Raw genomic sequence first — 13,227 nt, 5'->3', positions numbered from 1 at the left:
TCACTGCACCCCCTTTCTTGCATACCCCAGATGGTTCCTACCTTGGACCCTTTGTATATGCTGTTCTCTCTGCCGGAACACCCTCCCCTTCTCCAGCTGAGTGACTTCTGATCCTATTCCATGTTCCAGATCACTGCCACCTCCTCTAGGAAACCTTCCCAGGTCTGATTCAGCTCCTTGTCCCCAGCACCTCCACTCCAGGACCTGGCCCACAGCAGGACCTGGCCCCTTTCCTCTCTTAGCTCACTTCCAATTGTTTTTGCTTTGTCCCATTGCAGCTTCCGTGAGGGCAGCTGACCAGGTGTTCCAGGACTGTGCGGAAATCCAGCGCATCGGGGCCAATGCCAGTGGTGTCTACATCATCCATGTGGCCAATATGACCGAGCCCAGGAAGGTCAGGGGGTTTCCTGGGGAGGGAGCCAGGGGCCTCTCAGACAGACCCACCTCCATCAGCTTCGGGCCTGGTACTGCATCTGAGATACCACAGAAGATGGGATGGCCCTCCCTTCTGGAGCCCCCCCGCCCACCCATCAGGGATCAGATGATGGGGTTAAAGCAGAAAGTTGGAAGTGCTTTTCCTCTGCATCTTCTCCAGAAAGCTTTGAGCTGGAATGGTAGGAAATAGTTCTGTGCTGGTTGAGGTAATGCTAACTGACATAACAGATAAACCCTGAGCTTCCAGGGACTTCATGCAAGGAAGTTTATTCTAGTATACATGTAGTCCTGTCGAAGGCAGCTGTGGGGGCTCTGCTCCATGTGGGAAATTAGGGACCAGGCTGGTAGAGATCCCACCACCTTCAAGGAATGGCTCCCAAGGTTGCCCTGAGCTTTGAGGTCCAGACACCAGATGGGGAGGGGGTCGAGGGAAAGTATGGGCATCAAAAGGGAGCTTTGGGCAGTCAGGCCCTGATGTGGCAGAGTCTGGGGAATAACTGGCCAATCTTCCCACTTCATAATTCCCTTTTCTTTTTCTTTCCTTTCTTTTCTTTCTTTCTTTCTTTATGTATACAAGAGCTGGGGTACAGGCCAGAGGTGTGGGGGTGAGAGGATTCACCAGAGACAGAGTGGGGAACAGAACAGGCTGACCTACTGAAATACACTGCTGAGGGGAGCAGAGGGTGAGACAGGAGAGGTCTGCCTCACCATGTGGGTTGCTCGCTGGCCCGTGGGGGATGGAATTCATGCTGCAGAGGCTGCGGATTGCTTCATAGTGCGGTGCTTAACCCCTTGCGCCACCAGGGAGGCCCCAAGGACATCATTATTTAAGTGAATGTTCTATATGAAATTAAGTAAACGCAGGCACTCAGGCAGCTGTGAATGGCTGACATTCAAAAACCCTCATAGAGAGGGAAACTGGCTTTGGATGCAATAGATCTGCACTCAAACCTCAGCTGTCCTTTTAACTGACTTGACTTGGCCAAATCCATCCTGCTCTCTAGGCTTCAGTTGCCCTTCCTGCCCTCTCTGCCACCCCCACCAGATACCACTGTTTTCTCTCTCTGAGCAGACCTTTATCATCTCAGAGCCTCTATTCCTGCAGCCAAAGTCCCTGGCAATGCCATACCCACTGGTCTCTCCCTGGCAGACGTGTCATCATCCAAGGTTTTCTTCCAGTGCACCCATTCTAAGGGTCCTTCTCTGGGGCTTTCCTTGTAATTACCCAAGTGCTCACAATCACAACCTGCCCGCCCTATCACACCCTTCTTCAGACCATGCCAGTCCTGGGGGTCAGTTTAGCTCTGATTTGCCTCTCATCCATTTAGTGCAAGGCCAGAGACCAAGTTTGTCCTTGTTGAACACTGAACATGTATTGCCCTGGCAGGGAAACTAAAAATTACACTGAAAGATGTGATTGTGGTAAATGGTTAGTTCTTTGAAAGGAAGAACCTTTCCTATCTTCTCCATGGTGGCATCCCAGTGCCTTCAGCACATAGCAGGTGTTTGGAACACATTTGTCCACAAAACATAATACCATTTCCTGAGTCTATGTTGTGTGCCAAGCACTGTAAATCTATGGATATTTGATCCTACAGCAACCTTGCAGTTACAGTGAATGAAAAGCCTCTATATACTGAGTTCTGAGTATGTAGCAGGCTCTGTTCTTTAGATGATTCCCCTCATTTAATACTCACAACTCCTGTTTCTAGGAGAGACACCTAAGCACAACGAGGTTAAAGTGTTAATATCCGTTTTTGCAAATGAGGAAAGGAAGGCCCTAAGAGAGCTTCACTTGCCCCCTACTTGAGAAAAGTGATGACAATGGGTGGGAATGTGAACATGGATCTCTCTGATCCTTAACCACCAGGCTTACCACACTCACAAATCACACTTGGGCCAGCCCAGACCTAGCTTCTGGCTGCCTCCAAGTCTTCCAACACTCCCCTCCCCCAATTTCCTCCAGGTTTTCTGTGACATGGAGGCCAATGGAGGTGGGTGGACCCTCATCCAGCGCCGTGAGAATGGCAGTGTGAATTTTCAGCGGAACTGGAAGGATTACAAGCAGGTAACATTGTTGCCCGATGCCGGGGTTTTCAGCTCAGAAACCTGGGGCAGGAAATGGAATATGAACAGGGGACTGGTTTGACCTTAACCCTCCTCCCCTCAAAATAAAAATAAGCCCACCTAAAACCAAGCCCCTTCCATGGGTTGGCCCTGTGCATATTCACTTTCAGGGACTCCATCACCTAAAGTTGAACTTGTTTTGTCTTTTTTTTTTTTTTTTGCAAGTTCTGATATATAGCCTGAAAATTAAATTTTAATTTTTTTGTTTTAATTTTTAGAACAGAATATATATATATATATAGCTTAAAATATTTAAAGAATATCAAAAAAGGGAATAAAAAAGGGACTCCATCACCTAAAGTTGAACCTGTTTTGTCTTTTTTTTTTTCTTGCAAGTTCTGATATATAGCCTGAAAATTAAATTTTAACTTTATTTTTTATTTTTAGAACAGAATATATATATATTGCTTAAAATATTTAAAGAATATCAATAAGGGAATAGAAAAGAATCTACCCCGCCTATCCCTGTCTGCATTGCTTAAATGAATTTCCTTATCTTTACACATATGTGACCCCATCTGCAGAAGAAATTTGTTAATATGGAATTGCTACTCAAAGGCCATGTGCATTTTACAAGAATGAGAAACAGTGCCTGATTTTCTTCCCATTTTTTAAAGCAAATTTTGAATAAAGGATTTTTGGCAAATTGATGTAAAAGCTCATGAAGTTTTCAAAAACAAAAGACATAGAAAGTATACCTGCAGGAAAATACAATGTTATTCTTTATGTCTGCTTCCTGTTCATTTGATAAATACTTAAAAATAATATCAAATTAAAATTAAAACAAGTTTTTGAACCCATTGGGTTTTAAGCAGTCATTTAAAGAGAAATAGGGTGCTCAGTGCAGGAATACACAAGTACACAGGAGAATGCTGAATATTAGCTGACAGGATAGTCGGGCACACTCCATCTAAAATGGGGAGTGGGGCCTAGGTGTGCCCCTGTCCTTGGTGCTGAATTGCTGTTCTGACAGAAGGCACCGGTTTCTTGTAACCGTGGGATACTAATGGCAACCAAAGGTCTTAGCTTTCTATTCCTATATTGCTGAAATTTCATAGTGGCTCTCATTTCACTAAGCAGAGTGTGCTCTACCATTTATGCAGCTGACTACATTTTGGAAGTTTTTGTTGAGGTTTAACATGCATGCAAATAAGTGCACAAATCTTAAGTGTAAGATTTAGTCAATTTTTACATAAGTATTCACCCATGTGACTACCATTCAGAACTAGATATAACAAAGTCCCAGCACCCGGAGGCCCTCCTTGTGCGCCCTCCTGATCAATTCTCACTGGGGTAGTCACTATCCTGACTTCTGTCACCACAGATTAGTTTTAACAGCTCTTGAATTTCATGGAAATATGATTTCCATTATCTTTTAAAGATTTATATATGCATACAAGAACTGGGGTACAGGCCAGAGGTGCAGGGGGTGAGAGGATTCACCAGAGACATAGTAAGGATCAGAACAGGTGGATCTATTGAAACACACTGCTGAGGGGAGCAGAGGGAGAGACAGGAGAGGTCTGCTGCGCCATGTGGGTAGCTGCCTGGCCAGCCGGGGATCAAACTCATGCCATGCTGCAGTGGCTGTGGATAGCTTCATAGTGCTGTGACTTAAACCCTTGCACCACCAGGGAAGCCCTGATTTCAATTATATTTAACAGGCATTTACATTCACAAAAGTCTTAGTCTTTTTGTTCTAGAAGAGGGAGTGTCCCACCCCCAGGCCTGCCCACACTGCACTTTATGGATTTGATTGTTAGGCAAAGAGGTTTGGATAAGTGATCCTGGAGCCTGACCCAGTCCAGTTCCTCAGTAGGGGCATAGCCTCCCTCCTCGGCAAGCAGCCCACTCCCACTCTCCCCGCCCCATAGGGCTTCGGCGACCCGGCTGGGGAGCACTGGCTGGGCAATGAGGTGGTACACCAGCTCACCAGCAGGGCAGCCTACTCTCTGCGCGTGGAGCTGCAAGACTGGGAAGGCAACGAGGCCTACGCCCAGTATGAGCACTTCCAGCTGGGCAGCGAGGGGCAGTTATACAGGTGGGTTTGGGGCCCAGGCTAATGGGCGGGCTGGGGGCCCCGGGATAGTGGTTGCAGAGTCTGCAGCAAGGGTCAGTCCCTGGGCGTCTCCTGTTGCTACCATCTGTCCCCCATTTGAGCATACGTCATGGGACCTGGAGGCGGCTGGTTAGCACTCAACACATCCCCACACTGGGTGGGGTAGAGAGAATGTTGCTGACGCTGCCATCTGGGAGGGAGAAGGGGCCTTCCAAGGTCAGTCACCCAGAGTCAGTCATTTGACAGAAACCCAGAAGGGGGAGGTGACTTTCCCAGTCTATTATATGCTAGGGGGCAGGGAAGCTGAGGTGGAAAGGTCTCTGGGCTGGTAATTGGGGACCTGGGCTTGTTCTGGTTCTGCCCCAGCTCACTTTCTGAACCTGGGTGAGCCAAGGTTCTGGTTTCTCTTTCCCTCTGTTCTTAAATATGAGTGTATTGTAAAATCATCCAAATCTCTCAGCATGAGCATTTATTGAGCACCTACTATGTTCCAGGCACATTACTCCATTTAATTCTCCCCATGACACTCCAAGGTGAGGATAGCTCTACCTACTTTAGTAATATGGAAACTGGGGCAACAGAGCTTAAAACCCCTGCCCAAAGTTACAAGTTAGGTAGATCCTGGATTTAAACTCAGCTCTCCCTGCTACCAAAACACATGGTGTAAAGGATTTCACATGTCACATGCTATGATCCTCTCACAGACACAATCCTCCAGGCATGCTGGTTGCATCCAATGATGGGGTGGTCTCTTCCCCACAAGGAATCTCTGGTGTCATTCTGTCCCTAGCACTGTCTGCCTAATTCTACCTCTGGGAGCTTTTCACAACACTCCAAGGTGAAAAGCCTTAAATCTTCTATGAAATACCTTATTAAATGCCTGTGGTTCCTCCAGCTAGGTTGTTCTGACATCTCCTTATGGGACCCACCCCAATCTGATAATATTCCTCCTTAAAGTGCAAGGTCCAAAGCTGAATGAAGTATTGCCTGGGCTGAGTCCTGCTAGGGCTGAGCTGGATAGCCCCCTTCTCAAGCTGACCCGTGAATGGCCACAACACCCTGCTGAGTCCTATTTAAGCCACTGACCACCAAAGTCAAGGCTCATATCCTGACCCACCCACCTCTCCCTGAGTGACCCCGAGCAAGTCCCTCCACCTTCTCACCAGTAAAATGGGTGCTACAGGGGCCCCTGCCTCATTCGCAGTGTTAGGAAGCTCAAATGAGATGCTGCACTCAAAGCATGAGCACAGCCCACACCTACTGAGCACCCAGTAAATAGCAGTCATGTGTCACTTAACAGTGGGGACACGCTCAGAAAAAATGTGTCCTTGGGCAATTTCATTGTTGAGCAAATGTCAGAGATGTAGGCAGCCACTGCTGACGTAAAACCCACAGCCTCACAATGGTGATGAAATCACTAGGCAATAGGAATTCGGAGGCCACCATTACTTATGCAGCCGCCATGCCAAAGCATAGTTATGTTGTGCATGACTGTGTAATCGCTGTCCCCAAGGCAGCCCTTCGCGTGCGGCTGGCCTGCGTGTGAGCAGGCTCCAGAACTGCCTTGTTTCTTGCTGTTCCTGTACCCGGGCCTGGCACAAGGTAAACACATAACAGGAAGCTGGGGGAGCCTCTCAAGTCTCCCCTACTCACATGGCAGTTCAGCCTCATCTACTTCACCCAACTCTTGAGCAACAATATCTGTGGCTCTAAGTCCAAGATATACTATTTTTTTTTTTTTTGAGGAAAAAATATCAGAAGTATCTGGTTATAATAAAATTCACACACCTAGAGCACACACCTAGACTCACAATAGATATTCCAGCATGAACTCAAGCACACACACAGGCACAAAGACTCTTGTCCAAATGCTCACAACTACATGCATACAGACTCACACACATATGCACAGACACGTGGAAAACACCTTGTCTGCCTAACTTGAAAATCTCCAGAGACTTGTGTGTTTGGGTTCCGCAGGCCTGAGCCATAAACTTGTTCAATGTGCATCTGAACAGTGAGACAAGTGGGTTTCCTGGTGCATGACTTCAGCACTGCACAGAAGTCACAGATCCCCATTCTGCCTCACAGAGAGGGGTGGGGAAAAGAGGCAGAACCTGAGCTGAGGATTTGGGGGCAGTGGAGGGACCAGTGTTGCAGGAGTAACCCCATGAGATCGAATCAGCTTTGTCCCATCCCAGACTGTGACACCAAAGCTCAGCCCTGGCCCCTAATCTGGCCTTGAACGGATATCACTGAGACTTCAAGGAGAGCCCACTGTGGCCATCAAGATTAGCCAGGAGTGGGGGAAGGGCAGCCTGCCTATCCCACCCTTGGGAGCCCCTGGTCAAATGGACCTTTTGGTGAGGGATGGGGGGCTAGGGGTGGAGTGGGGTGGGTTTGCAACACTCAGCATGACAGCCCAGGGTCACATGTTCAAGGGCACAGCTAAGGCTTCATGGCTGGCCATAGCTATTTGGACCCTGCAGGCCATGCCCCTGCCTCACCACAAGAGGAGGAGCCCATGGTGGGAGATGCAGGAACTGACCAGGCCACATGCCCAGGCCCCACAGGTCCAGGCCCTGCCCTGGGGGAACTAGTGCTCCATGAGCTGCCCCAGCCACATCTAGGCCCCACTTACCTTTGCCCATTGGAACTTAATTGCTCCTAAACCAGCCCCACTGGCCCCTCAATTTCCAGTAAGTCCCCTCTCCTGCTACAATCACCCAACACAGACTCCAGCCAGGCTCTACGGTGCCAGCCATGTGCCCAGAGCTGGGAACAGGAATAACAGCTTGCACTAAGCTGAGCATTTCCCATGTGCCCACACTGCTCTGCTCTGGCCACATCCTGCCACATCAGGCCACACTAGGCTGGGATCTGGCAGTCATCTCCTCCCTTCTGAGACCTTGGGATCTCCATTTCCCATCTGGAAAATGGGAATAATAGGGTGTTGGGAGGATTAAATTAGTTAATCCATGTAAAACACTTTGACCAGTGCCTGGCACATACTAGATGGTCAAAAAAAGTTAGCTATTATCCTCATTATTATTATCATTATCATGTTCAATCCCATCCAAGACTCAGATCCATGAGATGAGGAAGGTCCAGCACACAGTGGGTAATCTGTTCCTGGGAGGCAGCAGGCAGGGAGGACTATCCAGGAATGGGGGGGCAGCCTAGGCACCCCAGGGCAGGGCTCTCCCTCCCAGGGCAATCGGAGGGAAGACCCAGCCTTGGACAACACCTCCTGGAAGGCCCCTTCTCAATCAGCTCCATGCTGACTCTGATCCCCTCTCGCATTACCCCTTCCGGATGGCCTCTAGGCTTTCTCTGAGTGGGTACAGCGGCTCAGCAGGACGCCAGAGCAGCCTGGTCCTGCAGGGCACCAACTTCAGCACCCGTGACGCGGACAATGACAACTGCCTCTGCAAGTGTGCCCAGATGCTGTCTGGAGGTAGGTGCAGAAGGGGTGAAGCCCACATGCTGCAGGCTTCCCCCTCTCCCTCCCACCCAAGTCCTGTGCAACAGGGTGCTGTCAGGAAGTGGACACAGGTCAGGGTGTCACCTACCCTCAGGCTGGCCTGCCTATGCCCCATCGATACCCTCTGCCCCCATGGTCACACTTCCTCCTAAACCTGGCACCACCAGTTTTCTGAGGGTAGGCTCTCCGGGGTGGCACAAGGAAGGCACAGTGCCCCATCAGTCCCAATCCAGGCCCAAGAGTTCCCCAAGCAGGTCCAGACTTGCGCAGGGGGACACAAGGGCAGTTCCTCACCACTTTTGGCTCAAGCAGTGGCCTTTGGGGAGTACAGAGATCAGAAACTGGGGGGTGAGGTGGGTCAGAGACAGAGTGGAGGCACAAAGATAGGAGGGACCTATCAGGGGCAAATGGAGATGGCTATAGCAGGACATGAGGACAGAGGCAGAGATGTAGGCCACAGAAGGACGATGGACACAGTACATGAGATACAGAGACACCCAGAAAGACGGGGCAGCCAGAGACACGGACTATCAGAGAAATAAGCACAATTTGCGAGAGAGCAACATCAGCCCCGAGACCACCAGAGAAAGAGGCAGAGGCAGAGTGAGGACAAAGTCTCAGCAAGTGAGACTGTAACCAAGGCTGATGGATGGAACTGGGGAGGCAGAGGGGTTGGGGGAGATCAGGACCAGGATGTTGGGGAGAAGTGAGGAGCAGAGGTCTAGGAGGGGTAGCGGGAGCCCAGTGCTGCCTCCAGAGGCCCCAGGCTGACCAGAGGGCGTGGGAGACTGCCCCACCCTCAAGCCCACTCCCGGAGGCGATCATAGTCCTGATTAGTCTTTGCGCTAGGGGGCTGCCCTCACCCAGGGCTGGGCCCCTACTCCCCAGAATCTCTTCCCTTCCTCCCCCTCCACCAGGGTGGTGGTTTGACGCCTGCGGCCTCTCAAACCTCAACGGCATCTACTACCCGGCCCGGCACCATGTGCGCAAGCTCAACGGCATCCGCTGGCACTATTTCCAGGGCCCCAGCTACTCGCTGCGCGCCACCCGCATGATGGTGCGGCCCGTGGGCATCTGAGGAGCAGCAGTGCCAGAGGCTGGACCCACAGGAGCCGGGATAACCTGGACCCACATGCTGGACACAGTGCTGTGGCCTTGTCCTGGACACCCAGGGCTCTGGGCCAGCCCTCTTCGCCCCAGGAGTCAAGGAGAGTTGGCTGCTTCCCTAGTCCCCTCAAGTGGTGAAATTGAGGGCATTTGGGGGTTCCTGCCTCTGCAAGACTCCTCTTCCATCTGGTCTCCTGCAGGGAGCCCCTGCCAGCTTGAGAGTTGCAACATCCTGAATGTGCTGAGAACAGACTTATCTTGGCTCCTCAAAGGAATTCGTGACTAGCAGTAGAATGTCTGGCAGGTGGGAAGGTATTTCCAAACTGGCAACTGTTCAGATACTGACCCAGATTCTATAGCAGGGTGGGTGAAAGGGTTGTCTCTTGCTCCAAGTTTTCTCAACCTTGGACGTCCTTGAACTTTCTGTTCAAGGCCAACGAGGTTGCATCCACCCCACAGTGGGAATAATTATTTCCACCACACACTGCCCACCACTCTGGGGCCTCCATGTCTAGAGCTCAGATCTTATCTCCCAGGGCTTCCAGATATTGGAGAGGGCTCCCCTTGAAAAGTACCTCTGGTCAAGTAAGAGAGGTAACACCGGGTTAAATCCATACGAGCAGGCATTCTTAGCGTGGGACTTGTCAGAGCCTTTAATGTGGTCATGTGCCTCGTGACTGCCTGTGAAGGGGCTAAAGTGGGAGCTTTCTCCAAATGTACATGTTTGAAAATGGGTCTTGTTTGTCCCAGAGCATCTCTGGGGACTGTGGATGCCCATGGAAAAAGCTGGTGCTCATATTTCATGAGGAGGTACGCCCAAGACCCACCACCCCTCTTCCAGCTGCACTCACCGTTTTGACTAAAAAGGCCCCAGTGACAGTCTTACCCTCTAAAAACAACTGGAAGGAAACTTTGGTTAAAGTAGACACACATGCCTGAAGAAGGGTCTAGGACTCAGTTTCCCCTCTGTGCTAGGGGCCGGGTCCTCCAATGTTCCTTTGGTCCTAGGAAGCCAAGTTTCTGCCTGGGGCTGCCCCAAGTGCTCCATGTAACCCCAACTCACATTCAGGGCCTTCTGGGGACTGTCTGCTCTGCCGTGGGCAGGACATCCATCCCTGGTCTAGATCCTCTCTGCCTCCAAGCCAGAAACCCAACTTATCCTCCTGCCTCATCCAACAGTGATGCTGCAGCTGGGGGCAGGTTGGAGGTTGGGGGGGCACTGGGCCTTTGCCTAGGCTTGGGAGACCAAAGGCTTCTTGTGAGCCTCTTGCAGAGGACAGGGTAAGAGATGAACCTCAGCCACCCTGTCACCTGCCTCAGCCCTGAGGAGACCACCACAGCCAAGTCATCATCAGCCAACACGCAGGCCAGGATCCACCTGCCCTACCACGAAGATGTGCTCCTGTCTTCAGAAAGTTTTGCCCCACCTGAGCCCGGAATGGTGAAAATGGAACCTCTTCTTCCCACTTGACTTTGCTGCAGCCCCTGCATCCCCCTCCAGCTAATGCCCTGACAAAAGTGTGAATTAATGCTGATCTCCTGGAAGCAAAGGTGGTGGCTAATGGTGGCATTTCAAGCAGGGAGAAAATTACATGGGGGCATGTCGATGTTCTGAGGGCTTCCATGACCTTCCACAGCATTGCTCAGTGGGCCTTTCTTTAGCATCTACCATGCACCGTGTGGTGCCAGGGGCAGGGTCTTGGGGATGGGCAGACATGCTTCACCTCGGACTTGAGGTCTCAGTTGTCTTATCTGTGAAATGGATTCATGATACTTCTCACTGGATTGCAGTGAAGAGGGGACAAGACCGTGTACGTAAACTTCTTACCACAGCCTGGCATGAAGCAGGTACCTAATAAATGTTAGTTCTCAAAGAGGTGAATGAATGGGGAGAGGAAATCTGCCCCTAACACTTGTCACCATTCCTTCTCCTGGACCAGATAAGTTAAGCACCTTAACTTTGCATCCACAGCTTTTATTTTTGCACTGCCTCGGCCCTAGCTGGATCTCCTGGGGACCACAGGATGCAGGAACTGGCTTCTGGAAATCTGCACCTGCAGGTTTCTATGCAGAATCTATCACTTCTTCCTGCCTCAGATCAGCATTCTCCCCATTTTACTGATAAAGAAATTAAAACTCAGAAAAGTAAAGGGTTTGATCCAAGGCAGCATTGCCAACCACCACCTCCACCGCACTTGTATTTATGAGCTGCCTCCCTAGTCCAGAGCTGTCTGGAGATATTTTGGCATCTAACATAAAAATGCTGGTGTGATGGTGTCCCTTCTGCCTGCCTAGATCTGAAAGAACTTTCTGGAAAGCTCTCAAGACCAGTCTTTCCCAATGGCACCTGGTAGGCCCCGATGGAGGCAGATGGGCAGGATACAATGTTCCTAAGGAATCTGCGTGCTCCCAGAAAGATGATGTCCACACCAGAGGAGAGTCCACTGTGCACACCCATGGCCGTGGTGGAAGACGGCCCTTTACAGGAAGCTGGGGGCAGGGAAGGCAGCTGCAGGATAGTTTGTCTCAGTAGCTGGGGCTTTGACCACCTTTTCCAGATTTTCCTCCCCTCCCTGTCTCTGTGGTCATTCATTTCTCCCTTTTAAAGATGCTTCAAAAGCTAAGGGTGTTACCCTGGCAACACCAGCATCAGCATCTTTTGAGAATGAGGCCTGGTCCAGGGCACATCCAGCACAGATGTGTTCCTTGTATTGGATTCAAGTGAGATGGCACAGCAGAGGTTCTTGGTGTTCTGAGGGCAGGGAGGTCCCCTGGCCTTTAACATCTGCCGCTTTCTTGCCCGCTGCTGTGAGACCTCTCTTAGCCTTCCTTTATGGACCTGCATAGTGGAAAAGCTAGGTATAGCTCACAGGGAAGTCGTAGAGGTCAATGTGATGAGCACATCCAAGCCTGGCACACTCATTTATGCATTTGTTAGTCCTAAATTCATTCATTCATTCATTCATTCATATAGCAACCATGTATTGAGGACCTACCTGCCTGGCCAAGGCCTGATAGGGCCATGGGGGGGGGGGGGAAGAAACAAGACAGATGCCCAAAGAGCTTAGCAGGCTACAGGGAGAGACTGGCCAAAAGCAAGTTTTTAAAACAATTTTTGAAAAACTGAATTAGCATGTCAATATATTACAAATGAAAAAGAAAAACAGGAAGTAGAGATAAAGATTACAGAGAGTCCAACCTAGGGTGATGAGGGGAAGCCTCTCTGAAGAGGTGATACTTAAGTTGAGGATTAATAAGGTAAGAAGGCAGCCATGGAACTGTGGGAAGCATAAACCCACTTAAAGAGATAGCAAGTGCAAAGGCCCTGGGGTTGTCATGGGGAACCACAGGAAGCTAGAGCGACTGGAACACAGTGAGCAAGAGGATGGAGGTGGGTGTCCCCTCTGTGCACCTATGTCAGAGATGGTCTCCCCACCCCACGCCGGCCAAAGATGGGATCCAGCCTCACCCTGGCTGAGTCTCTGTGGAGCTGGAACAATCCCTGCCCCTCTCTAGACCTCAGTTTTCCAAGCTGTAAAAGGGAAGCAAGGGATCACCCCTGTCTGAAAGTCATCCAGATTTTGTTATTGTATAAGTCTGGGTCAAGAGCCTATTATGTCCACTGCCCCAGCTGGGTAGCACTGGGGAGTCAGAAGGAGGAAGAGAGAATGAGGGACATGCCCTCAGACTAAATGGGGAACTAGGAGTGTGCCCTGGGTGGGCAGTAGGCACTGGTGGTGCGCTGCCTCCCTGCTCATTCCATGCACCCTCTCTGGCTCCTGGCTGATGCCGTCATTGCTCCTATTTTACAGTTGTGGAAACAGGCTCAGAGAAGCCAAGTGCCTTGCCTGAGATCACAATAAGTTAGGGTACAGCCCCCCAAAACTCAGCAGGTTAAATATTCCTCTTCCATGTGAGTCTGGGGCTGATCGGTTCTTGGCTGATAAGCTGGCTGGGCTACCATCCTCTACCAAGCAGCCCTCTCTGGGGCCAGAGTGCTGCACCCAAAGATGCC

At 50.5% G+C, this 13,227-nt stretch overlaps 1 protein-coding gene across 1 annotated transcript in view; it reads left to right on the top strand.

Moving 5' to 3' along the window:
• Positions 1-12,128, top strand: part of ANGPT4 (angiopoietin 4) — a 34,575-nt gene extending 22,447 nt beyond the window's left edge. The window contains exons 5-9 of the mRNA XM_037497551.2: positions 279-394; positions 2,402-2,503; positions 4,437-4,603; positions 7,948-8,078; positions 9,023-12,128. Of these exons, the coding sequence (XP_037353448.1) occupies positions 279-394; positions 2,402-2,503; positions 4,437-4,603; positions 7,948-8,078; positions 9,023-9,183 (677 nt within the window). The 3' untranslated portion in view covers positions 9,184-12,128. The remainder of the gene's footprint in view (positions 1-278; positions 395-2,401; positions 2,504-4,436; positions 4,604-7,947; positions 8,079-9,022) is intronic.
• The last annotated feature ends 1,099 nt before the right edge of the window (positions 12,129-13,227 follow it).

This window comes from Talpa occidentalis, unplaced genomic scaffold (assembly GCF_014898055.3).
Source record: "Talpa occidentalis isolate TD23 unplaced genomic scaffold, MPIMG_talOcc4v2.1 talOcc4.10, whole genome shotgun sequence".
Classification (NCBI taxonomy): Eukaryota; Metazoa; Chordata; class Mammalia; order Eulipotyphla; family Talpidae; genus Talpa; species Talpa occidentalis.
The sequence above is the reverse complement of the archived record's forward strand: the minus strand, read 5'-3'. Positions and strand labels throughout refer to the sequence as shown.